This window comes from Drosophila subobscura, chromosome J (assembly GCF_008121235.1).
Source record: "Drosophila subobscura isolate 14011-0131.10 chromosome J, UCBerk_Dsub_1.0, whole genome shotgun sequence".
Lineage (NCBI taxonomy): Eukaryota > Metazoa > Arthropoda > Insecta > Diptera > Drosophilidae > Drosophila > Drosophila subobscura.
Genome location: NC_048532.1, coordinates 23036044 through 23061732, shown reverse-complemented (window position 1 = coordinate 23061732; position 25689 = coordinate 23036044). Strand labels below are relative to the sequence as shown.

Sequence of the window (25689 nt, the reverse complement as noted above, 5' to 3'; positions counted from 1 at the left end):
ACACTTTGGCAAGCGATTTCTTCATTTCAATGCCTAAAAGATCTCTTGGATCCGTCTTGGTTTACTGATAGTAGTTCTGAAAGATCATTGAACCTTTCCCTTCCATTTCTCTTGATGTTCCCCGACTTGTACTCCCCCTATCAGTATCACTCTCCACTCTCTAGTTTGCACTTTAATCGAATTAAATTTCAGTCGGAAGTTGCCGCTCTCGAGAGCAAAAGCTTCGGCCCCCCAGTTAGCACTTTGGATTCTGTTTATCAGTAGTACAACGTCCGTCGTGGAACGCAGTTCACCCGATCCGACCATTAGAGCAACAGCGACATGGATTTGGCTGGCAAGAATGTGGTTTACCTTGGAGGATTCGGCGGCATTGGCCAGAAGTGTGTGCAAGAGCTGCTCCGGCGGCAGCTGAAGGTGGGTTCTCGCTCTCGGCTGATGGCCCACTTAATGCAGTCAAACTTTTAGGCACTGGCCGTCTTTGACATGACGGAGAATGCTGAGGCGTTGGCCGAGTGGCGGGCAGGCAGTCCGGGCACGGAGATCTTCTACCAAAAAGTGGACATCACCCGGAAGGAGGACATCGAGGCGGCCTACAAGGCAACCGCTGAGCGACTGGGACACTTTGATGTGGTCGTCAATGGCTGTGGACTGATGAACGATCGCCTGGTGGAGCTCACCATTCAGATTAACTTGGTAAGGGAACGTTCTCTGAGGATGATCTGGGATAACTAAGAACTTGTCCTGCGTTTCCCCCTTTTAGCTGGGCGTCATCCAGAGCACTTTGGCTGCCCTGGAGTACATGGACAAGTCAAAGGGTGGCAGGGGTGGACTCATAGTAAACATTTCCTCGGTGGCTGGACTCCAGCCCACGGCTCTGATGGCCATCTATTCGGCAGCCAAGACTGGCGTTACAACCTTCACACGCTCCATGGCTGTAAGTCCCCATTGGAGGTCATCCTTCTGTTCTGACTCTTTTCCCCTCTTTAGAATCCCATTTACTACGCCCACTCGGGTGTGAGCTTTGTGACCATTTGTCCGGGATTCACTGAGACGCCACTGCTGGACGACATCTCCAGCAAGACGACCTTCACCTACCACACACCCATGTTGGACATGTTCCAGAGGGTGAAGCGCCAGAAGCCAGAGGACTGTGCCAGGAATCTCGTGCAGGCCATGGAGCAGGCCCAGAATGGGGCAGTTCTCATGCTGGAGCTGGGCGACACCCAGGAGATTCAGATACCCGACTTCTGGAAGCCCCAGCTCGAGTAGAAAACACTTTTGCAATCTTATCTAACGATTATTATTATACTCGTTGTGTACCCAAATATAAACTCATGTTATAATCTCTCTCTCTATACCGTAAGGAAAGTGTTTGGTTACCCCACAGAAACCACAAGAACCTGCATCAGATATCACTTGCTATACCCTGTAGATAATGTTATGCCAGATGTCGATTAAGTTTCATTTATTTAAATTTCTCGCAGACATACACACAAAATTGAGATAAGTTTTTGTTCACATCTAACACTTTTACATTGGGGGTGGAGTTCCGAAAAGAAATTAATATTCAGCACATCGAAGAACATACATTACTCGTACATGACAGCTAGACAAATGTTCGGAGAACCGAAGCATGGCATACCCTGGCACAAGATGGGAGACTAAAGACGAGAGATTGCTGCCTGCAGCAATGGGAGATCTGGCGGACAACCTTGAACGGACACGCGGACACTGGGTAGCCAGGTTAGCGATAGTAGTAGATATTCCCTTATAGTCTTTGCTGGGGCATCATAAACCACACATAGACTATGTGGACTCCTAGGTATTTGGTGTTTATGTTTGGTGTATTGTTGGGTAGTCTGAAGCGATGTTCCACTCCGCCTGCAGACTGCATGTAAAATACAATCAGTTTTGCTTGCTTGATTGGTTGCATGTGTGTGTGTGGGTTGTATTTATACATATAGATACACATTTATAGTAGTTTTGTTTTTGGTTTTTGGTTTTGGTTTTGGTTTTAGCATTAATATACTCGTAAAGACATTTGTTCGTTTCCCATTGAACTGGGAATAGTTTCGCATGTTAACTGTAGATTTCACATCATCACAATTCAAGGATCTTCAACTTATAAATTACATCAAAGACATATTACAACAATTCATTATCATTTATCATCATTTCATTTCTTTTCATTTCATATGCAGATCATAGCTACCAGTGAATCAATTATTCGGGTTGGGGCGAGATCTAAGAGATTTCTTCTTTCTGCATTGAGCTACATTCATAAGTGGCATATGGTGGGTGGGATTTACATAGTACATCTATGAGATCTTTGGAGATTGCTGTCTTGATTCAAATTGAGAGATTGTATTCGTATTCGTATTCGTATTGTCCTCGCCATGACGCATTTGATGCGCTGGAAGAGAGTGCGGATTATCTATGGATTATCAAATATTCAAATGGTTTCTATAAGCGAGTTCCATCGATCTCCCGGTAATAGACTCTGCTTGGCTCTCTACTGCATATTTTTATGGAGTACACTTATTCATCACTAACCCTAGATTTGAGGAACAGAAGCGCCTATTAAATATACATTTACATATCGTATATCGTATATCGTTTATCGTATTTGTATTTGTAGTTCATCTTATCGAGAGCATACTTTATAAATCGGATTGTCCATAACTAGTTAGTTAGTTAGTTTGTTTGTTCAGTTAACTATAGTTTTGTAGTAAGTAATCGCTACTAATCAGTTGCTATCTGGTGGTTTGATTTGCCTTTCTTTAAATATTGCTGGTGGATTATTCTGCTAGGTTTCTCGGTTGCTTGCATTCTTGCTTCGCTTTTGATATGTTTCGCACATGATCTTCTTCCAATCTTTCATCCTTCCATAAACCAATAGTAATCTGTGTAAAATGAAACAATAACTAAGGCAAAAAGTAAAAGTTTTGTTCAAATTTATTGGTAAATAAAATAAATAAATCTTTTTTTAGGCTTTTGTGTGTGTGTGTGAGTGTGTGTGGTGTCGCTTTGATTAACAGAACTCGAAATTTGCTTACGATAGAAACATTCAGTGATAATACCAAAAATACATTTAATTAACATATTTATAATAAATATATATATTATACATGTGTGTGTGTGTTCGATCGGTCTGTTTTTAGTGGATTGCTGGATGGACTTGCCGTAAATCATAAAATGTTACTAAAACTCAACTCAACAAAAACGTCAGTGAACCGAACCCATTGGGTTTAAGCTAAACAAAAACAGAAACAAACAAACAAATCAAAAAGAGAGACTTGACCACAGCCAAAGGCCGGACGGACACTCCCAGCAACGACTCGTTCCGCGGGATGCTCCGGAGAGACTTAAGTACACAGTGGCTCTGGGGGATCGACCGCCCGTTCGGCCTGCTTCTACATATTCCTGACACATTTCACAAGGGACAAACAAATACAAATCTCTTTTGTTTCTGCGGATTTATGTTTACATGTGTGTGGATATATGTATTTTAAAATTGCTTCGATCTGTTTCCTCAATTTGTTACAACTAGTTTTCACATGAATTCTACTACACACACTCGGCATCGCCTCGAAACTCGTTAACAATAATAAATATAAATACATGTACGTATAATTGTGTGTGTTACATTCATCTAGGATCAAGCGCAGTATATAGTATACCTGATTTCTCATCGCTTAACTTGTACAAATTACAAACAATCTTTTACTCTTTCTTTCGCTCCATTTCGCGTACAAAATCAAAAGTCACGAAAGCAAAACTCTGGCTCAACGGACATTAATATATAATATTAATAATAAGAGCGCGACAAATTGGTTAGTTTTTCTATATATACTTTAAACTATATATATGTATAATCTGTATTCTGTTTCGCAGTATATGGAGTACAGTGGTAGGTAGGAGTGGTGTGTGTGTGTTGGCCCTGACCTCCACTCTCTCGACTCGACCTTACATGCAAAGTGTGGGTGATGGAGGAGGCGGGCGGGGGGCTTCGGGGGGACGTGGTTTTAATTTATTTTCAATAAATTTAATAATATATATAGTACAATAGTTAACAACATCGCACAATAGCGTTATTAAAATTTCTTTAAGAAATATAAACATTCATTTCCACACACGACAGACACATAATTTATGATCAATCATCTCCATATGCATGTGTGCGTGTGTGTGTTCTCTCTCTGTTTGTGTGTGTGTGTGTGTGTGTGTAAGTGTGTGTTTGTGTGTGTATGTTTGATACCGAAAGGATCTATGTACATACGATCCCTTCCTCCGATTGATTCGTTTTGTATATATAAAAATAGCATTTGAAATAGTTAAATATATATATAGTAAATATATGTAGTATGTAGTATGATTTGTGTATGTATATATCCATGTATATAGCTGCACACAATCAATCAAAATCTGATCACAAATAATTGTGGGGTGGGTCTACGGATTTTGGGTATACAATTCACTTTTACCTACAGATCTCGAAAATTAATTCATTTACAGATTGAAATTTGTCTGGGATCGCTATGGGATGGGTATTATTAGAGCTAGTTCCTAGGTTAGACATCAAAATTGAATATTCTAGATTGAGTTGCTTTTCGGTTTCCCGTTTCCCGTTCCCCTTTTCCATTTGCTAGTCCCCTCGATTATTAATTTCACAAAACGTAACACGAGACGAGAATACATCTGGATAAAAAAAAAAACACATTTAGTTCGGCTGGCCGAAGACGATTCACAATTTGAACAATGAACTAATAGACAATTACATAATTATACACAATAGTTTGCTAATAGAGGAATTACCCAACCCGATTTACCGTCTCTCTGTCTGTTTTGTTACTTCATTTGGCTCCGCCCCGATCCAACAACGGATCGGAGCGCGGAGGGCTGGCTGTTTCGCTGCTACATGCAGAAGAATTCCTTCTACCAGAGTTTGAACTGTGCGGTACAAACCTCTAACGATGTGTGTGTGTGGTGTGTGTGAGTGTAAAATGATTGCATTATACATATTACTATATGCCGCCTGCCTGCCCCTCATCGGGGGCATATTACTCCTCTGGCTGAGTCTGGTTTAATCCACCTTGATGCCGCTGTCATCGGGATCCACAATGTCCACGAGGTTCTTCTCCAGCTGCAGCATCATGCCACTGTCGATGCCGCCCTCGAAGCTGTCCTCCGACAGCAGCTGCGGCTTCCTGCCCCACACCTGCGACGTCTGTCCCCGGGAAGAGATTTACAGAATTAAGGCTCATGCTCGTGGACCACAGAATATCCTACCTTGTTGTGGCTGCTGAAATTATCATTCCTGTCGGCCTTGTAGCCCGCATAGCCCAGATCGCTGCTCGCGTCGTTCTCCATCATCCAGGCGTTCCAGTTGCTCGCCGTCGAGCTCTTCGGACAGATCGGGCCGTAGCGACTGTGCAGGGAGGAGCCTGTGGGCATGTCGAAGGTGCTCCCATCGTCATTCAGTATGGAGTCGGAGCGCTCGAAGAAGAGCGAGGAGTTGTTCTGCCCATGACTGTGGCTGTGGCTGTGATGGTTATTGGCGCGTCGGAAGAGAGGCAGGGCATCCAGGACATCGCCAGCTGATTCGCCAGCACCTGCACCAGCTCCAGCTCCAGCTAGGGGCTTGGCCATGTCCATGTCTATGCTAACGTTATTCGGCGGTTTCTTTTCGTAAAATGAGGTATCAGCTGTTGCGGCTAAAATCGACAACGGTCGGCTGGGATTCGGCTTGCTGGACGGTGGCTGCTGCTGCTGTTGGAGCTGCTGCTGCTGCTGCTGCTGTTGCTGTTGCTGCTGGTAGGCATGCTGCTCCCAGGGATGGCCCAGCTTCTCCTCGCTGCCATAGCCATAGGCCGTGGGATGGAACACATCCGCCGGAAGCATATAGCCCTTGTGGAGGTTACTATTGACATTGAAGCTCGGTGGGTTGGATAGATTGCGTTGCTGCTGCTGCTGCTGCTGCTGTTGCTGTTGCTGTAGCGGTGGTGGAGGCCCGGGGACAGGGCCAGGACTGGCCTGGTACTCCCTGGGCGAGGGATTCCTGGATTGTGCGATCGGCTGGCCGGGGCCGTAGTTGAAGCGCGGATCGAAGCGCCCGGGCACCATCAGCCCATTCATTTGGCGCGCGATGTAGGGGTGGTGCAGCAGCTGTGGTGGCTGTGGCGGATGGGCGGCTTCAGGTGAGAGTCCGAGGCCTGGCAGGTTGGCGTTGGGATCGAGATAGCCTCTGGGCGACGACATGTAGTGCATGGGGGACATCGGCATCATGGGCGGCACTCCGAGAACCTGCACCTCGTCGCCGACCAACAGGGGTGGGCCCTGCAGGGGCGTCTTGATGTGTTTGCCTCTGTTGCGCGCTCGGTAGCGCTCCACCTCCTCCTGCGAGTGGGCAAAGGTGCAGCTGGCGCCGCGGGGACACACTCGACGCACGTTCAGGTCCCGGCAGAGGCTGATCTTGTACTTGGGATTGCTGATGGCTGCTCCCGCACTGCCGATTGCGTCCTGGGCCTTGCGCACGCCGTGATGCTGCAGGAAGTTGACGAGACCCACGACGGAGTGGCGCACTGCGTCCAGGGCCTCGGACACGTCCTGCCAGGGGGCCACCTCCGCGCACGGATCGATGTTGGCCAGGTACTTCAGATGATTGTGCAGATTGGAGAGCTTGGCGGGGTCGCTGGTGCGCTGCAGGGCGATGACCAGCTCCTGCACCGACTGGGCGAAGGAAGACGGCGTCTGCAGCTTGTCGATGATGCTCTGCATGTGGCTCTTGTGCAGCACGTCGCCGTACAAGAGGGAAGACCATTGCTCGGGCGCAATCCGCAGCCCTGCCTCGGTGGCTATCTGGACGATCTGGGCGTCGTGCTCCCTCCTGAGGGCGTCGTAGGTGCGGAACTCCTCCTTGAGCTGCATCAGCGAGGAGTCTGCCTCCCGCTTGGACACCTTGAAGCAGCTGGCGCGGTAGAGCAGCTGCACCACATGGCCGATGCTCGTCTTGGAGGCCTGCGGGAACTGCGGCTCCAGCCGCTGCACCACAAACATGACCAGCACCTTGCGGGACAGCGCCGAGCCCTCCTCCAGGGCCAGCAGGACCAGCTTCAGCACCTCCTCCTGCATGGCAGGGCCCAGGAACTGGCAGCCGCGCGTTCTTACTGCCGCCCACAGGTTCGAGCTGAGCTGCTGCGGATTCTGGTGCTGTAGAATCAGCTCCGTGACGGTGCGCTCGCCCAAGGAGCGGGCCGCTCTCAGTGCCCGCACGCGTCCCTCCTCCTCCATCAGCTGACAGTTGACCAGCGTCACCAGCTTGCGCTGCATGGGCCGCGTCAGCAGGTTGCCGTTGTTCAGGTTGAGGAAGGACTTAAGGTGCAGGGCCAGATCCTCGATGCACTGCTTGCCGAGCTTGTAGCACTTGAGCTGCTCCGGATCGAGCTTCTGCACACTGGGCGGGGCATGCTGCGCGAAGTCCACCGACGGCTCCGAGTCCTTGCCGGGCGGACCCTTGGCCACCAGCTGTAGCAGGGCATGGTTAGTGGGCAAATTGTCGATGTCGGTGACAATTTGGGTCTGTAAAAGGGATGCAAAAGAGGCATTTTAGAGTCAGTCTCCTTTGAATGGAGTCTCCTTTGTGTGCTTACCTGATCGAAGGGACATTGCCGATTGTAGAGGGTGGTCAGGCAGAGCTTGCAAATGGTATGGCCACATCCCAAGCTGATGGGGAATCGCTGACTGGCCGCAAACTCATTGCCGCAGATGGGACAGTTCAGAAAGTCTGTCCATGAGGGAGCCTGAATCGGCATGCTGCAGCACAACACAAATCAATTAGTAGGGAACAACACGAAGAAGAGGAAGAAGAAGGTAAAGTAATAGAAAAAGTTTCCCTTTCAATGGGTCAACGATAGGGGTACTCCGCCCACTATTGGGAGGGAGGGGGAGTAGTAGCACCAACGTCAGCTGTCGTCGCTCGCTCTCGCACACACGTACACACAGCCACATCTGTTGTACACGCATGCAAGTATGACCATGTGTCTGTATATAGAATATGCATACACACACACGCGCGCGACATACGCAAGTGTGTATGGACACATAAACGAACCGAGCTGAGAGGCTGCGAGGCTGCGAGACTGCGAACTGGCTGCTAACTGCACTTCCTTGAACATTTGGGAGATCAGGTTCATCACTCGGTGCCACCGAATCACCCATATCAATGCAAGAGACACTCACTCGTACACGTACGCAGGGGTACACATGTATTTAATAGGTAATCCAACCTTAATGGGGGACAAACGTAACTCGCTTTCAACGTCATCAGCTACTCGGGGGCCCCTGCTTTCTTTTGGTTTGGCTGGTGAACGAACAAAGGCTTTTGTGTTCGAGGCCTCTGCATTGTGTGCTCCCCACTTCCACTCCCACTACGACTTCCTGCTGCTGCTGGCAGTTCCCGCATATAGGCCATGAAGGCAGTCCTTGAGAGCCACCTCCTACAGGAGAGAGTCTCCTGTCCGTCCACGAAACCGGAGCAAAGTACTTTTTTTCGTTACGTTTCACTTTTCACTTTCGTCCAGAGGTTCCTACATGGCCCAGGGCCATCGTGGTAAGCACTTGCGTGTCCCCGACTCACCTTCAAAATGCACATATTATTGCATTAAAGGTACGAAAAGATGTTTTTTAATTTTCATTGGACGTTTTTTTTTATAAAAAAAAATTGGGAAGTTGCAATCAGTATATCAGTATGACCGCAGCTGGCGAGCGGCGGAATACTGAATAACGCGCGGTATTTTTGCCTGCGAATTGCGAAGGTCACCCTGCCCAGTCATCGATATTGAGAATAAACTATCGGGTTTTGAATTTATTTTACTATGGCAATTTTATTTGTTCATTTACAATGGTTTTTAGTTATTTAAAATGCGATCTATGCGTACATATATCGCTATGTACTGTATCTATCTGTTCTCTATTTCGCAGCCTGCTTTGCGCCATAGCTGGAGGACTTGCTGATCTTCGAGGCATTCACGGCATGCTCCATGAGGCCGTAGACTGAAATTAAATTCAATTAAATCAATAAAACCGATAATTGAGCGTGTCCCAGTGGAGTGTTTTCTACTTACAAAGCGCCAAGACGGAGATGACAGCGAAGAACCCAATCCAGTTGCCCGCAATGAAGGAAGTGATCATATAATACAAAATGCAGGAGACACAGACGGTGGCCCAGCCAATAAAGTTGAGCAACGTGGCCAGACGTGGCTTGTACATCTTCATGGGAACCTCCTTGACGCCCGAGGTCTTGAAGAAGCTGCCCGTCTCGTGGAAGCTGTCGATAATACGATCCTTCTCCATAAAGAACTCCTGCATCCAGGCAGCGGCCTCCTTCTCATCCTCAGGCACGTCGCTCAGGGGCACGCGGCGAATGTACATGTACGGCTCCACCGTCTCTCCGTTCAGCTGGGACAGCATCGAGGGCTTCACCTTGGCGTCCCGCTTGAAGGCCAGGTTGATGTCATAGATGGCCGGGCAGATGCCGCGCAGCGTGGGCAGGCTGGTGGTGAAGCCCTTGGTGCGCGGAATCAGGTGATGCTTGAGCACGGGCAGGCCTCGCTCCTGGGCAAACTTCACGGACAGCTCGTGCTTGGCGGCGGTGTAGCGAGTGCCCTCGGCATTGAGCAGCAGCCAGACGGGATCGGGGTAGGAGAAGACCACCTTCAGCTGCTCCTTGATGACAATCTTGTCCTTGTCAAAGTTGCGATCGAGGAAGATGAACTCGGCCATCCACCAGACCCAGCCCATGATGGGCACATAGCGGAGCATCTTCTTGGCGTAGGCCTTGGTGTTGCCGAGATTGCCGAACTTGTCGGTGACCATCCAGGCGGTCAGCCAGTCGATCTCGTACGTGTGGTTCATCAGCAGCAGGCCGTGCTCCTTGGCAAAGTACTTTTTCTCATCCTCGGGATCGATGTAGACGCGAACGCTACTGCCCGCATACCACTCGGCCACACAGACAAGAACTGAAAACATGCAGAGGGATGAGTGTCAAGGCATAGAGGGATCGGGTTGGGGGACTCACTGCAGTAGAAGGAGTAGGTGAGATAGTACATGAGACTGCGGCAGAGTCGCTTGTCGAAGGGCTTCACAAAGATGTGCAGGAACAGCTGGGCAATGTTCACGAAGAAGCCGCACGTGAAGAACGTAACGGCAATTAGCAATCGCCCCAGACCTGTGAGTTTTCCCATTACGATCTATAAATAAATGGGATGGGGATGGGAATGGGAATGGGGATAAAATAACGGAAGTTTACGTAACAATTAATAAATATGTTCAGCAAGTCCAGCGTTTGATATCAACTTAATTATGGCCACCACTCAAACTTTGCTCCCAATGTCTCTCACCCCACGATTGTGAATGCTTATGACCCTGTCAATGTTTATGACACACACACACACACACACACACGTACATACCTGCTTTGTGGGCGAACTTTTTTAAAGCGAATAAACACTCTTGGGTGGGATCTTGGTGGGAAGTTGCAAGCAACCTGCAAGCCCAAACAGCTCTGATCAACTGAATGGAAGCGGAATTTTGTCAACTGTTTCCTGTGCCCGTGCGCTGATAGGGATCCTAACGATTAAACGCACCAAACCGACAAAACCTATAAACTAACGTTATTAATCACCTGTTATCAGTCAATGAGCAGGAGAGTACAAGTCTTACTACTGTTCGACGAGGCGACATTGGTTATCACAAAACACAAGAACCGTTCCAGCACCCCCATGTGTGTGTGTGTGTGTGTGTGTGTATGAGAGAGAGAGAGAGTGGGAGCGCTATTATATTATCGAGGGCAGGCCACTGGACCGCACCGCGGGGTTACACGCTTCTCTCCCACTGATCTTTACAGCAGATAGAGAGAGAGTAAAGACAGAGAGAACAAAACAGAAAGTGAAAGAGAATAACGGAAAGCGACACGTTTGCTCCGCCCTATCTTCGGATACACTTTCGTTACTTATACTTGCAATCGATAAGCAAATGTTTGGTAATCATTATTAATAATCATTTATGATTATGGGCCCAGAAACGCAAATGAGTGGCACCTTGGAGGAAGCCGTATCAGCAAAGATAACAACTGTGATAGTCAAAGAAATTAACATTTAACGTGCGCATGCACATGTACCCGCCATTTGGTAGTGTAAAAACTGCACATGTACAGCAAAATACTCATATTACACATCTGGTATTTTGTTGAACGGTCACACCGAACATCTGGTTGGCCCCACTATCGGTAGGCATACGCGCGCAAATTTGTGTCAAAATTGAATATCTAATTCAATTGAATTTAATTATTGCAATAATCTCCAAATACATTATGAATTAAACAATGCTCACTTAGGTGTATAACTACCAGCTACTACATACGTAAACTTGATGGCTCCAGTGCACCTCGTAACCATAAACTTAGAAAAAACGTACTTTCTTAACCACTTTGCAGTCCGGAGAGGAATCAAATCGAATCAGGAATGGATTCGCATAGCAGAGAGTTGTGACGTTGCCTTCGGGGCTAATCCGGTTTACAAATAACTTGTAGATAATTGAGTTCATTAGCTTGGCTCCTTGACTAAAATTGTAACATCAAACAAAAGTTGAATTTGAATTATTTTGTGCTCGTTTTTTCGGTTGCAGCCGATCCGTAGTTGGAAGCCTTGCTGATCTGCGTGCTCTTGATGGCCTGTCCCATCATAAAGTAGACTGTAAAGAAGGAGCAGCAATTAAATAAGGCTCCGACAATGGTAGGTTAATGCTTACAGAGTGCCAGGATCGAGAGGGAGGTGATGAAGGCCGTCCAGTTGGCCGCCACCAAGGAATTGATCAAATAGGAAAAGATGAGGGACATCGAGAATATGGCCCAGGCGCAGAAATTTAGCAGCGAGCTAAGGCGCGGCTTCCGGACGTACATCGGCACCTCCTTCACGCCCGATGTCTTGAAGAAGCTGCCCGTCTCGAGGAAGCTATCGATGATGCGATCCTTCTCCACGAACAGATCCTGGAGCCACTTGGCGGCCTCCTTCTCGTCCTCCGGCACCTGCTCCAGCGGAATGCGTCTCATCAGCATATGCGGCTGCACGCCCTTGCCATTCAGCAGCGACAGCATGGTGGCAGGTGTCTACACAATCATTTGAAGGGGATTCAAGATTAGCAACTGGCAATCAGCAGGATTAGGGTTGGGATTAGTTTCGTACCGGATCGTCTGACCTGTAGGCCAGGTTGATGTCATAGATAACCGGACAGAGGCCACGAATGGGAGCCAGGCTGGCGGTGAATCCCTTGGTGCGCGGAATCAGATGGTGCTTGAGGACGGGCATGCCACGCTCTTGGGCAAACTTGACGGAGGCCTCGTGCTTGGCCGGGGTGAAGCGTGTGCCCTCGGCGTTGAGCAGCAGCCAGGTGGGATCGGGGTAGGAGAAGACAACCTTCAGCTGCTCCGTAATGATGGTCTTGTCCTGGTCAAAGTTGCGGTTGAGGAAGACGAACTCGGCCAGCCACCAGCCCCAGCCAATGATGGGCACATAGCGGATGGGCTTCTTCGCGTACGCCTTGCAGTTGCCGAGAACGTTCACCTTGTCGCAGATCATCCATCCATTGAGCCAGTCGATCTCGTACTTGTGGTTCATGATGAGCAGAACGTGCTCCTTGCCAGCGTACTTCTTGTAGTCATCCTCGTCCATGTAGACGCTCATCTTGCTGCCGGCATACCAATCCGCCACGAAGACAAGTTCTAGAAGGGAACGGGTGCGAGTCAGTGGTGCGTCAGTGTGTTTGCTCCTCTGGGGACTACTTACGGGAGTAGAGGGAGTAGCAGGCATAGTACATCAGCTTGCGGAAGAGACGTTTGTCGATGGGCTTTATGAAGATGTGCATCAGCAGCTGGATGAGGTTGATGCACACCCCGCTGGTGAAGAACGTCAGGGCGATGCACAGGTGGATCAGTCTCAATTGTTTCAGCTTCGCCAGCGACACCATCTTGACCTGAAAGCACACACACACAAGGGTTCAATGTTCCCGTTAGCTTGCAGCTTTTACGTAACTCGAAACTCTAAAGTTGACTAAAAATAGAAGCGCAACCCGCAAACGGGTACTTTTCCGTTCCACCTGTGTAAACCCCATTTTATGGCCAAGATGAGCCACCATCTTGGCCGTCTTTGTGGTTGCCAACAGTGACCAATAAACGACGTTCCGTTCCACACTCACTTTGTTGATACGACCACGCGGCAGAGTTGAAAGCGAGACGGCGGGTAAACTGCACAATTCAGCAGCTGAGGACGGACTGGCCTGGCCTGACCTGAGCAATGGCAAAACAAACCAAACAGATATTGCAAGATATAGACGGGCTAATCAGCCTTGGCCTCAGTCAGCAACCGGGTGTCGCGAGTCCGCTATTGATGTATTGTCCACTGTAGAATTATCATTTATAGCACTCCGTCGTGGACAAAGTCCGTACGATCGGATCGGATCGGATCGGGCTGTGGGCTGTGGTAGGGTAGGTAGTCATTATACGCCAAATCGTAGATATTTCACATTCAACGAAGAGGTCTTCGCGTGCTCCTCCCCACCCCACCATCGCTCTACTTCGCTCCACACACATGCATACTTTGTAGTTGCTCGTCTGTTTGTATGCGTGTATGTGCGAGCGAGGCGTGTGGTGGTGTGACGTGGATTACGGTTATCATCACCTCTCTCTCGCTCTCGCACTCTCAGCACCACCCACTATTATCACTAGCAAAGTCCAACGCTCGGCGATTTGTCTCGGGCTTTGAAGATATTTTTAGACTTCTTATCCTTTTGCATCATGTTCCATCTAGTATATAGACACACTGTCGACCACTTTGGGATTCCCTGCTTTTTGAGTCTCTCAAACATGTTCAATGTTCATTTAGCGGAATATTAATTTTAGCACTGGCAGACTCAATGGCGGCCCGGCATACACTTCACTAATTACCTGTTTGGCAATGTTTTTGTGCGAATTGTTAGAAATGTTATTTGTTTGCTAAGCGTATAGTGTGCCCGTTTTGAAGTATTACTAAATGGAACATGTGCTGGTATTTGAAGATTTTTGGTCACGTGCCTATCGATTCTGCAGCTGGGGCTGTCGCCTCATCTTTCCATACATACTCTTCGGTATATTTCTGAGGGTCAGGCAGTGTACTTGATCATTAAATCCGCGGTCACACTGTCTGCAATTTGCGAATAAATGCCAAAATTTCTTTTTGTTAAACAATTTGAGAGTCAAAGTGCTGAAAGTATTCGTTTGTTCACGTCGGAATAGTTACCTAAAGCAATAGTTGTCTGATTCTGAAGTGTATGACTGTTTTCGTAGACGAAAACTCGCACGAAAGCTCGGCAAAACTCAGCCGGCAGACGCAGACGCTTTTTTCTTGCACATTGCAGACGTGAGCAGTAGCAGCAGCAGCGGAACAGAAGGAGCAGGAGGTGCGAGGTAGTATAGAAATGGGTCTGGGGTTTGGGGTGATAGACATGCAATGTACATACCTGAACATGGTCATAACCGAGTGCTTATAGGTAAAGTAATGTCCAATTCAGAAATCTACGACCCCTCCAATTCGGATCTGAGCAGCGACGAATACGGCACCGAGGAAGACGACGACGCTCTGATGGATGCCGCCGTCTGCAAGCAACCTCCTCCCCAAAGGAGACCAAACCGAGTTCCTCCGAAGCCGAAAAGGCACCGACACAGCCCGCAATCATCGTGGAGCTGTCGCTCAGTGACAAGAGCACCAAACCGCCGGTGACTCGCGAGGAAACCCTCCGCCAAATCAAGCAAATCCGTGCAAGAAAGAAGAGAATTATCTACTACAAGCGCCGCAGCATTCGATGGCAAGTGCTAATCAATTTATTGATATTTGAGTTTATTTTTAATGGAAAATCGTTTCTCTGAGCAGGCTCCGTCGGCTGAAACAGTTTCCAGACAGCAAGCTGGACGCCCTGAAGAGGGCTTTACCAATGTATAAGGCGCACTACAAGCGACTGGCGGAGTACAAGCTCGAAAAGGCGGAATACCTACGAAGGAGGTTGGCTCGCCGCAGCTCCAGCGCCAGCAGCTACAGTCGCAGCCGCAGCAACAGTCGCTCGCGCTCACATTCACGCAGTGACAGCCGCAGTCGCAGTCGCAGCCGCAGCCGCAGTGAGAGCAACTCGCCAGAGCTCATCTGCTTGGATGATACCGAAAACGAGGATTCGCCGGAGAAGGTGGAGCCGGTGGCCCCGACGGCCAGACAGATGACGCCCGTGAAGGAGCACAATCAGAAGTCGATTCCAATGCGGCAGGTGGACTTTGACAAGCATCCGCCGCCACTAACGCCCGAAAATGGCTCCGTTCTGGACGAATTCCTCACCATGAAGGCGCCCATAGCCCAAGTGCTGCAGCAGCAAGTCGACAAGGAGATGGATGCCTATGATCTGGCCCAGTTTTCAGCCACCATGAAGCAACTGACGGAAATCGCTCAGCCGAAGGAGGAAGCGGCGCCTGTTGTGGTGCCCACAGAACCCCTAAAGCGCCGTCGCTCGGTGACGCCGCCACCGCTGGCCAGCAGCCAGGACAAGCGCTCAAAGCAGGCGTTGCCCGATACTGATGACGACGATGAGGGCATAGAATTCATACCCGTCGTGCAGGCGGCACCTGAGCCACCCATTCGAGCTGTAGTTACGCAACAGCAATATCTGCAGCCACCGATGCAGCGGCCCCAGCATCCGCCCGTTCAGGAAAAGACACAACTACAGCAGCAACCATTGATGGAAAAGCCACAGCATCTGCAGCCTCAGATTCAGCCACAGATTGTGTCGCAGATGTCGGTGCAGATGCAGATGCCAAGGCAGCAGCCAATGTTGATAAAACGCAAGGCACAACAGCCCCAGCAGCACCATCCGCAGCCGCTGCCGCAGCAAACTCCACCGCGGCCACAGCATCCGCAGCAGCAGCAACCGCAGCAGCTGACATTGCAACAGAAACCACAGCAGGATCCTAGGATGATTGGATTCAAGCTAAGCACGCCCTACTCGCTCGCTCCAGCGGCAGGAGCCGGAGCCGGAGCCGGACCAGGAGCCATTCAGCAGGCAGTCAACCTGACTGCCATGGCCTACAGCCTGAACACACCCAGCCCCCCAGCCGTGCCCATGGAGATTTCCTATCCCACCGCGAAGCTGCCACAGACTGCTGCCAATCCGGTGAACCTCCAGATGCCAACGCAGGCACAGCAGCCACGTCCACCGCCACTAGCAAGTCCCCAGCCACAGCCGCAACCTCAGCAGCAGCCTCTGCCCCAGGCCCAGACACAGACCCAAACCTTCGCTGTGCCGCATCAGCCAAAGCCACGCCGCTCAGAGACCGTCTCCACGCAGACCACGCAAGCAGCTCAAACCACACAGACGGCAAAAACCGCTCAAGCCACACAGCCAACGCCTCAGAATCTGAATCAGAATCAGAATCCTCCGACTGCTCAGAATCCGCCGCCGCTCCCGCGACCAAAAGCTCCACCCGTTGATCTCGGAAATCCTGATGCCAATTTCCATTACCATCTGCGTTCGCTCTACGAGGAGATGGACACGCAGCTCAAGTCGAAGATATCGCAGGTCAAGCCGGAGCTGAAGGTCCTGGCCAAGGAGCGGGAGCGCGTGGAGTTTGAGATCAAGAGTCTGGACAAGCAGATCAAACGCAACGAGGATGAGTGCAATCGTCTGCACTATCTGCGCCTCGTCCAGAACGAGCTGCGAGTCCGTCTGCAGGTGAAGGAGCGCGTGGCCATCATCCAGAGCCTGGTGCCCAGCCTGCTCAGCCAGAACAGCAGCTTCTCGGAGCTGCGCGAAATGCAATCGATGCTGGGGGAGTCTGTAGGCCCAGATGAAATTTCAGATGCGGTGGATCGCTGCCTCGACAAGATGGAGCAGAACAAGAGCAACATGGAACTGATTCGCACGTGAGTCAGCACCGAACAGGAGCCTGAACAGGAAGATGTCTAAATTCTTGATTCTCTTTTCAGTACTTTGGGTGTGGCGAAGGCACCAAAGAGGGAACCGACTGCCTCGTCCACTCTCCGCCAAGCGCCGCCACACTTTGATGAGCTTTTGCAGCAGCGCAGTCGCAACAGCTTGCCGGCCATGCGCCCGCGTCGTGGATCCATTCACGATATCAATGACTTGTACGAACAGAGACGCCAGTCAGTCGAGGACAGGTAGAAGTCAATCCTTGCCCTCTTTTGCTTTGAACTAATGGAATTTATTCTTGGCAGACACGTCGCATCGTCGAGTTTGGAGTACATGGACGGGCGGCACTCACAGGCCCAGGTGGGACCCAGCTTCAGTCAGCGGCTGCACAAATCCCCGAGCCTGGAGTTTTTGGGCGCCAGGCAGGGACAGGGACAGGCACCGCCGCACCACCGCAGCCAGAGCTCGCTGCAGGGCCAGTCCGGAATTGAGACTCTGATGAAGCCGCTGTACAACAGCAGTCCATTGGCCCTCCTAGGTCCTTCGGCAAACAGAAATGTAAACGTCTCTTGATATCCGATTTCCCCAATGGAGATTTTATTCTCTAATTTGTTTTTCAGCGCGAAGAAATGCATTCCAACAACAATAATGAGTCCTACTCATCGGGAAGAGAGCGGCAGCAGCAGCAGCAGCAGCGCATAGCCAGATCTTCTTTGGACAATTACAATAGGAGACCACAGACTGGCAATTCAGGCGGAGAGGGCCCTGCCCTGATGAATGGCCAGGGGAATCCATTCTGCGTGGAGTGCGGCAGGAATGAGGCCAAATTCATGTGTTCCAACTGCTTCACACATTGGTACTGCAGTGAAGTCTGCCAGGTGAGCGATATACCCACAATCCTACTGAACCAATAAACCATTTTCTTCTGTAAACCATTTTCAGCTACGCGCCTGGGATGCGCACGCCCCGTTGTGTGGCCAATAAATCAGCTAATCAGCATTACTATCTCTGCAAAACTATATCTAAAGTTAATATAAACCATAATCCATAATCCATTACTCAGTCGCGTCAGCTGCATCGACCATCCAGGTTCCAAGGCATAAACAAACTTCATATTCAGAGATTGCAATGCATTAAAAATAATCATTTTGTATTTGTAGTCCGCTCTCCGCACATCGATCAATACAAAAACCTTAAACTATCGAACGTTACGCATTGTCCAACACTAATATCGATAGCTAATGCTCGAAATGGAGGGCAATGCTGCATATGGAAAGGAAATCCCTTTTTTGGGGATGGACTTTTAACTATTTACTGCGCCTGCGCACCTGGTACAGCAGCTGGATGTCATTGATATGCAGATGAAGCGGCTGCCTATTCGTCCAAGGGCCGCGTCGCAGTTTCCGGATGCGCAGCTGTCGGCTGCAGTGCAGCCTGAATTTCAGATTCGGATGCCACACATTCGAGGCGGCGGTGGCCGTGTCGGCGCTGGGTGTGACACATTTATAGGCGTATTGCCACCATAACCGTATGCTCTGCTTGGTGCTGTGCTACGGGTGTGGGCAGGTTGTAAATATTATTAGCGGGCCCTAAACAATCATTGTGGGGGTTTTTGGGTGGGTCGGGGAAAGACTCACCATGTAGACGGGCAAGACGTAGTAGCGCTTACACTCGCGTCGCCTAAAGTTGAACGCTATGGGCTGGCGGTGCGTCGACGACACCTTCGTCAGGTGCGACCTAATGGCGCTGGCACTGGTCGAGCGCTGCAGACGCTGGAGCTGGGAAAAGGCACAGGCCCAGCGCATAGAGCACAGAGCACGGGGCACGTAATTAGTAATTAGTTTTCCAAACAATTGAGCACCTTTTCAAAGCGCAATAATTAATATGCGCAAAATGTTTGCTATTTTGCTTTGAGCTCCTACAAAGAATTCGCGCCAAATTTGGCTTGCAAATGATTCGAATCGACTCCGGATTAGGCGCTTTGTTTGCAATCCGCCCGCCGATCGCTGCAGTGGAGTGGGATCCAATGCGGAGGGAGTGAGAGTCCGAGTCCGAGACTGCAGTAGTTGGCCCTGAACCTGCTTATCAAAGCGGTAAGAGAGGCAAGCGGCAAAGCAAACGGTGAACGGCAAAGCTATTCGTACTTATCGGTGTCATTATACATACATACATACATACAAATGTATGTACATAATCGCTGTAAAAATTACAGTTGTAAGCTTTGCACACCATTCTCCTATTCTCTCATGGCTTATTTATGCGATCGGACAGGCGGAGTCATCCAACTCGAAGTTGATTGCAATTAAGTCCGCTTATCAGTTTAGAGTCGCGATTTAAATTAACACTATAATCAAATCGAAGCAGAATCAATCCCCCACTCTCTTTCTCTCTGCTCTCTCTCTGTCCGTTATGTCTCTTAGTGTTGTGTCCTCGCCGACTAGCTGTTGTTTTACCCTTTGGCAGTGAAGGGTATAATGATTTGGAGTAGTTGTTTGCTGAAAGCATCTTCGAACCCACAAAGTATGCTGTATCTGAATCACTTTCGCGATTCTTAGTGAGAAAAACCTTTTGATTCACGAGACACAGTCCTTAAGGGTATCAAAATCTTCGTCCACTCGTCTTCGTACCAGGCTTCCTTTACTGGTTTTTGTATTTTCTAGCACAAGCATTAAACAGTTTTACAAGCCGCTAACGCTCAGAAATTGTTGCTAATTAGTTGAACTCGCGCACGCCGGCGCAGCGGACCTTAAAACCGAGCCCCATGGTGCGGTGTGCGGGTGGCGGGGGCAGTGCCAGCTCTAATAAAGGTGTGTTTATGTGTGTGTGTGTGTGTGAGAGAGTCTGCGTCAAGATTGGAGGCAATCGAGCTGAATTAGATGCGGTCTCGGATGGGATGGGGCTTTGGGGTCGATTGAGTGCAGATCAAGCGATGAGCAATTTGTTTTGTTCATTGTTTTCTATTCAAGAAATCAGAAATCAGAAATTAAAAAGGACCTTGAATGCAATTTCTGTGATTTAATTTGCATACAAAAAATACCAAGTCGGGGCATGGCGCTTTTTAGTGCATTCCATCCTATACCTCTCCTTGCAACTGTCGAACTCGAAACTTCGACTTCGAAAAGTACCGTTTGTCGGCCATGTCATTTGTCGATCATGGAAACACGTTAAACGCTTTGCTTTGCCTGCGATATTTGCCTGATGACAGGCGCAATTAAAGAAATCTCAACGCTTCGACACAAGCGATTTGTGTGCGCTTTTTATTTGTGAATATTGTCGCTTTCGATGTTGTACGTACGATACGGTACACGGTATGTGCGTGTTGCTGTTGCTGCTGCTGCTGTTGCGGGTGAGTGTTGTGTTTGTGTTTGTGTGTCACTATCTCGGCGAGTAGAGTATCTAGCAGCTATATCTAAGGGGGTGTCGTGTCGTGTCTCCCTGCCCTGTCAGTGTGTTTCTGTTTCTGTTTGTGTCTCTCTCTATGATTCAGCGGCGCCCTCAACCAACTCCCACCACAATGAATGGCTGTCGCTGTGTTCCGTTCTGCGTTTCAGTTCAGTTCATTGGGATCGCTGGGGACGACAACGACGACTACGCGACTACGACGGTTGCACGGCACACGGCACACGGTTTTGAATTCGCAATTTTGTTTCGGTTTTCGGTTTTGGGTGTTCGTTCGGTGCTTCGGGCGGTTGTTGTCATTGTTGGGAGAAGACCCTCTCCCAAGTAAAATTCATGTTAATGAATGTTAATTTATACATTTGTAAGAATCTAAAATCTGTTTTTCCATACACAACAATTATTGGCTGCCGCGGCCGCTGCTTCTGCTGCTGCTGGCTCTGCTCCCCAAATTCCAAATTGGAAACAGTTGCGCCTGAAGCCCCGCCGTGATCGCGCACGCTGTCCTTGTCTCTCGAACGATAGTCCCCGACCCAACCAGCAAAAAGGAGCACAATGGATCCAGAGTTTGTGAATAAATATAATCAGGTGCTCAGTCGCCTGAAGCTCATCGAGAACTTCGATGGCAGCGATCCTGGGAAGCTGCCGCCGTTCCTCCAGCGGATCGAGGCACTGATGCCGGCCATCAACAGCTTCGACGACTACTACAAGGCACAGCTGATTGGACACATCAAGAACAAGTGCACAGATCGGGCACGGGAGGCGGTCTTCACCCGACAGATGAGTGCCCCGGCGGCCAATGGCAATGGGAATGGGAATGGCCACCTGCTGAAGGCCGAGTCCTGGCTAAAGCTGAAGGATCAGCTGCTGTACAACTACGCGGAGCGCGAGTCCAGCTACTCTCTGATCCACAAGATCCGCAGCGCGGTGCTGGACTCCAACATAGAGCTGTACTACCAGAAAATGGCCAAGCTGAAGCACCGACTGATCAACCGGAAGCTCACCCACAACGACACCCTGTACGCACTCGAGGACATCGAGCGGATCACGCTGCAGGTGTTCCGCGACCACCTGCCCGAGCCCACCCACTCGATGATCTTGCGGCGCAACCCCAAGAGCATGGAGGAGGCCTACCGCTACATCGTGGAGGTGCAGCAGCAATTCTACACGCAGAGCGGCTCGCTCGGGAGCGACCAGCAGGCGGCCACCTTCAGCACCAGCCACAAGCAGCACCACCTCACCTACGGCGTCGGCATGGGCGGCGTGGGCGTCAGCACCGTGGGCCTGGGCGTGGGCATGGGTGCTGTGGGTCTGGGCATGGCCTCGGGCGGCTATGCCGGCTACGGCCGTCAGATGTCGGACAAGGGCAACAGCCAGAACGCCAGCTCCAGGAGCTACTACAACCAGGCAGCGCCCGCCGTGGGAGCGGGTAAGACGAGTCCCATGTTCAAGAGCCTCGGAAATCCCACATTCAAATCCAGCTTCAGCTACAACGGCAGCAGCAGCGGCAGCATGTCCTCCGGCATGTCCGGGTACTCCAATGCGAAGAAGGACGTGAAGGCCAACTATCAGCAGCAGAAGAACCAGAACCAGAAGAGCTCCATGAAGACCCCCAGCATGGGAGGCGGCAGCAGCTGGCGGAAGTAGAAGCCCTACAAACCGATCCCGAATCTGGTTTACAGCTCACAGGGGTGCTGATGATGATGATGATGATGATGGGACAATGAGCTAAGCGGAGCGCATGATCTAATCTCTTGGGCCCGTGACTAAGCCATGGCTTGGAGATTGGATTGGATGTCGAGTGCATGCCTCATGCTAATTAGCCCCCAACCCAAACCCCACCATCAACCCCAAAGTACTGTGTCTAATAGTTAGTTCAATCGATGATGATGATACGGACGATGTAGACGTGAGCGTGGATGTGATTGTGGATGCCAATGACGATGAATCGATGCGATGACCGTGCCGACATGTTAATTATTATCTCATAAGACTCAAAGTGTACATAGCCCCTGCCCCCCTCCAGGCGGAACATTCCCCCGCCCATCTACCATAACAAAAACCCACCCACCTACCGCCCGAAATATTGCTTCTGTTTACCAATAAAGTGTAAAGTCTAACGCCTCGTGCCGCCAGTTTGGTCTGGTTCTTGGATGGATTGCTGCGGGTATTGCTCATCCCCCCTGCCATTAGATCTATTTATCGCCTGCTAATGGGATCGCTGAACTCTATTGGAACTCATTCCTTTCGGATAGGATCGCTTTGTTCCCTCTCTAGCCATTACATCTAATCCTTCTACTCACCACTTGTTGGGCACTCGAGTGCGACGCAGATCCTCGCTGATCGTAGCCCATATCCTGCTGTGCAGGCTCTGCTGCCTCCTGCAGCTTCACAGCCTTTGGCTTGGACTTGTCCTTGTCGCTCTTGGGATTGCCGAAGAGGCCACGCTGCTCGGCCCGCCGGATGAGGTACTTCTCGTTGAGGTGCGTGAGGTTCTTGCGGCGCACCAGGGAGAGGAAGCTGCCCGTCGTCTGCTGTCGGATGCACATGTCCTGGTGGATGCAGATGTCCGGCACCGTGTCCTGCACGAACTCGTCAATGTCCGGCGTGACAATCAGGTCGATGCTGTCCACACGGGGCAGTGGCGGCGCAGAGGATGGCGCTGGCAGCTCTGGCTGCGACTTGCGCTTGTCCTCGGCCGACAGTTTGTCCTTTTTGCGTGGCGAATCCTTGCTCATGGCTGCCGCCGGCACGTTGGCTGCTTCCAGCTCGGCCAGCGCCTCGAGGCGCTTCACCTCCTTGTAGGCATTGCGGTGCTTCTCGAGGGCCAGCTTGTTGATCAGCTCGATGACGTACCCCACCATGTCCTCGTTCTCGGTGCTCACAATGGAGTGCGTCTGGTAGAGGACGAACTGCACCTGCGGCCGCGACATGGACATGGTGAGGGTGAGCAGCTGCTCCTCCAGGATCAGGGCCACACGCGTGCGCCCCTCATCGCTGACCTCCGACTCGGTGAGGACCTCCAGCATGCTGAGATCTCCGCCCCGCGAGCAGATCAGATCTATGGGATCCGAGATGGCACTGAAGGAGTTCGGGGGCGTGGCAAAGATGCCCACGACTGTGCGGAACCGATTGGACTCCATCGGGAAGGAGGTGAAGGCGTCGCCAAAGAGTCGTATATTGTTCACGCCAATGGACTCCATGTAGCGGCGGTAGTCCTTGAGATTGGTGCCCGCCCCATAGACGTAGAAGTTGTTCACGCGGTTGATGGAGTAGAAGAGTGCCGCCAGATAGGCCGTGGAGCGGGGCGATCCAATGTGCGTCTGCAGTATGTCTCCGTCCAGCTCGAAGTAATCCATCATTTTGGACATGATGGCAGGGCCAAAGGTGAAGTTTTTGTCCTAAAAAGAGTGAGGGAGAATCTAGATAATTGCCTGACACCTACAATTATCAGTTTACAGCTGGGGGAAATTGCTCGCAGTCGTGGGTGTACGTGGGGGTACGTGCAGTGGATCGGATAATCAATTAATCCGACATCACGATCAGATAATTATTACCGATTCTGAATCGTACCAGTCGCGCGTGTGCCCAGAACAGAAGCCACCACCTACCTGCATAATGAAGTAGTGCTTGGTCATCAGATCGGATTTGGTGAACTCGCTGCGGTCCTTGGGAATGCAGGAGATGACCAGCGGACAGATGTTGTCCCACTTGCAGTGCTGCTCCAGCAGCGGCTGCTCATCGTCCGGCCCGTGGACAGTGAAGCCCATTTCCGTCAGGATTTTATCTGCCTCCAGTTTGGTGCTGGGAAATCATTGGAATAGAGTTTGGGATTCAGGAGATCTTTGACTCTGCCTGCTTACCGCACTAAAAAGGGATTGATCCAGCCGGTGACCACAGGATTGGCTGCTGCTATGGCCACCTTTTCGTTCTGCAGATGAATCGGGAGTAGCTGCGAGAGTCGCAGCGCTCCTACCTTGATCCTCATGCGAGAGAATGAGGCTGCCAGGCGTACACGATGCTGCCAGAGCACACTTGCCAGATCTGTTCGGGCTTGAGATGTGAGAGCAGATGCCAAAAGGATTCTATGTCTGTGTGAACCAACCTGTGACCTCTGACTCCTTGTAGAGGCTCGCCTGAAGCTCTTGTTCCTCGGAGTTGCGGCCCTTGAACTGGCGATCGTGGAGCTCAAAGAGCATAAGCCATATGCGCTGCTCGTCCTCGAGGTACTGCAAGAGAGAGTGAGGGAAATATAGAGAGCGGGGAGAATGTAAACCCACCTGGCTGTGCTGCTCAAAGAAACAGACATCGTTCAGGGCATTGGACAGGACAACCTTATCTACAGAGGAACAGAAAGAATCTCATTAGATTGGACCATAAAGATGCTAAATCTACTACCCACATCGGAAGACATCGTAGACCAGAGAGTAGGCCAATCGCATCTCGTGCTCATTCCGAAACTCCACGGGAATGGGAGGCTTGCGGAGCAGCTTCGCTGCATTCCCGATGGTGGGCAGGGTCCAGCGGGCGCCCGACTTCAGTTTGACTTTCACGGTGGTGGCGTGGCAGTGTTTCAGAATGCGACTTCGACGCCCGTTGGGACTGACGCCTGGCGTGAGGATTTTTGTGATGCGCAGCGGATCGAACAGCGGCTTCTCCTTCTTGTGGATCTCCTGGAGGGAGAGGGAGTCGTCCGAGGACTCGTTGACCTGCCGCTGGATCTCCAGCAGCATGTAGTACATCTTGTCCTGCCACTCCTCGTCGCTGGGCAGATAGATCTGCTTCATTTTTTTCAGCTTTTTGCTCTGCTCCTTGAAGATGGTCGGATAAACGGAGAAGATGTCCGCGAGGCTGAGAAAGAACAGCTGGTTGGACATGGCAGCAACAACGAAAGAGGAGAGGATAACGGGACCAAGCGAGAAACGAGAACCGAACACTTGCAGCGAGCAGCAGCAACTGAGGATGAGCGTCGCTTCGCGTCCGTCTCCTTGCGATGGCGTGTCTTTCATCTCCCTTCCGCCTGTGCCTTCGGGCCACCTTCTCGTACTCCCTCTCCCTATCCCTCTGCCGATGCCTCAGTCCTTCCACAGCCAATTTCCAATGACAATGACAACTGCTGATTTTATATTCTCATTCTCCCATTCCCCCTTTCCATTTCCATTTCGTTCGGTTCGTGCTTAACACCAATTCAATGCTGGGAGTCGGATCCGACATCGACGGCGCTGCATGCTCCATGGAATTACTTATCTATCTCTGCTGCTGCTGCTGGTGCTGGTGCTGCTCCCCCTCGCCGCCTCT

General features: G+C 50.5%; 7 protein-coding genes across 10 annotated transcripts in view; 3 read left to right on the top strand and 4 right to left on the bottom strand.

The window, feature by feature from the left end:
- The window catches only part of LOC117894799 (chromatin modification-related protein eaf-1), a 22382-nt gene extending 4234 nt beyond the window's left edge, over window positions 1–18148 (top strand). Inside the window, 7 exon segments of the mRNA XM_034802029.1 lie at window positions 14578–14696; window positions 14699–14892; window positions 14958–16988; window positions 17052–17243; window positions 17301–17553; window positions 17616–17873; window positions 17938–18148. Coding sequence (XP_034657920.1) covers window positions 14586–14696; window positions 14699–14892; window positions 14958–16988; window positions 17052–17243; window positions 17301–17553; window positions 17616–17873; window positions 17938–17979 — 3081 coding nt within the window. The 5' untranslated portion in view covers window positions 14578–14585 and the 3' untranslated portion in view covers window positions 17980–18148.
- On the top strand, window positions 255–1348 carry LOC117894809 (alcohol dehydrogenase). Its single transcript, XM_034802044.1, has 4 exons — window positions 255–414; window positions 466–693; window positions 761–934; window positions 988–1348. Exons 1-4 carry the CDS (start codon window positions 322–324, stop codon window positions 1267–1269), a joined length of 777 nt encoding a protein of 258 aa, XP_034657935.1. The 5' UTR covers window positions 255–321; the 3' UTR covers window positions 1270–1348.
- LOC117894800 (roquin-1) lies at window positions 4857–8784 on the bottom strand. 3 transcript variants are annotated; one of them, XM_034802032.1, is made up of 4 exons: window positions 8636–8784; window positions 7650–7812; window positions 5290–7578; window positions 5084–5227 (listed from the first exon to the last, which is right to left on the bottom strand). In XM_034802032.1, exons 2-4 carry the CDS (start codon window positions 7809–7811, stop codon window positions 5084–5086), a joined length of 2595 nt encoding a protein of 864 aa, XP_034657923.1. In that variant the 5' UTR covers window position 7812; window positions 8636–8784. The 3 variants fall into 3 exon arrangements, with proteins under 3 accessions (XP_034657921.1, XP_034657923.1, XP_034657924.1); XM_034802033.1 differs by lacking the exon at window positions 8636–8784 and having other exon boundaries at window positions 5290–5968; window positions 5999–7578; XM_034802030.1 differs by lacking the exon at window positions 8636–8784 and having other exon boundaries at window positions 4857–5227.
- Window positions 8899–10625, bottom strand: LOC117894802 (1-acyl-sn-glycerol-3-phosphate acyltransferase gamma). The gene is made up of 4 exons (XM_034802036.1): window positions 10470–10625; window positions 10076–10247; window positions 9123–10016; window positions 8899–9051 (listed from the first exon to the last, which is right to left on the bottom strand). The coding sequence occupies exons 2-4, from the start codon at window positions 10239–10241 to the stop codon at window positions 8969–8971; spliced, it is 1143 nt and encodes a 380-aa protein (XP_034657927.1). The 5' UTR covers window positions 10242–10247; window positions 10470–10625; the 3' UTR covers window positions 8899–8968.
- Window positions 11323–14119, bottom strand: LOC117894801 (1-acyl-sn-glycerol-3-phosphate acyltransferase gamma). Of its 2 annotated transcripts, none has more exons than XM_034802034.1 (5): window positions 13997–14119; window positions 12840–13026; window positions 12240–12775; window positions 11806–12163; window positions 11323–11748 (listed from the first exon to the last, which is right to left on the bottom strand). In XM_034802034.1, the coding sequence occupies exons 2-5, from the start codon at window positions 13018–13020 to the stop codon at window positions 11654–11656; spliced, it is 1170 nt and encodes a 389-aa protein (XP_034657925.1). In that variant the 5' UTR covers window positions 13021–13026; window positions 13997–14119; the 3' UTR covers window positions 11323–11653. The 2 variants fall into 2 exon arrangements, with proteins under 2 accessions (XP_034657925.1, XP_034657926.1); XM_034802035.1 differs by lacking the exon at window positions 13997–14119 and adding an exon at window positions 13249–13403.
- LOC117894812 lies at window positions 18119–25689 on the bottom strand. Its single transcript, XM_034802048.1, has 8 exons — window positions 24794–25689; window positions 24672–24730; window positions 24497–24620; window positions 24255–24435; window positions 24003–24195; window positions 22695–23792; window positions 18633–18773; window positions 18119–18545 (listed from the first exon to the last, which is right to left on the bottom strand). The coding sequence occupies exons 1-8, from the start codon at window positions 25398–25400 to the stop codon at window positions 18303–18305; spliced, it is 2646 nt and encodes an 881-aa protein (XP_034657939.1). The 5' UTR covers window positions 25401–25689; the 3' UTR covers window positions 18119–18302.
- LOC117894803 lies at window positions 20574–22517 on the top strand. The gene has a single exon (XM_034802037.1). The coding sequence runs from the start codon at window positions 20947–20949 to the stop codon at window positions 22036–22038; it is 1092 nt and encodes a 363-aa protein (XP_034657928.1). The 5' UTR covers window positions 20574–20946; the 3' UTR covers window positions 22039–22517.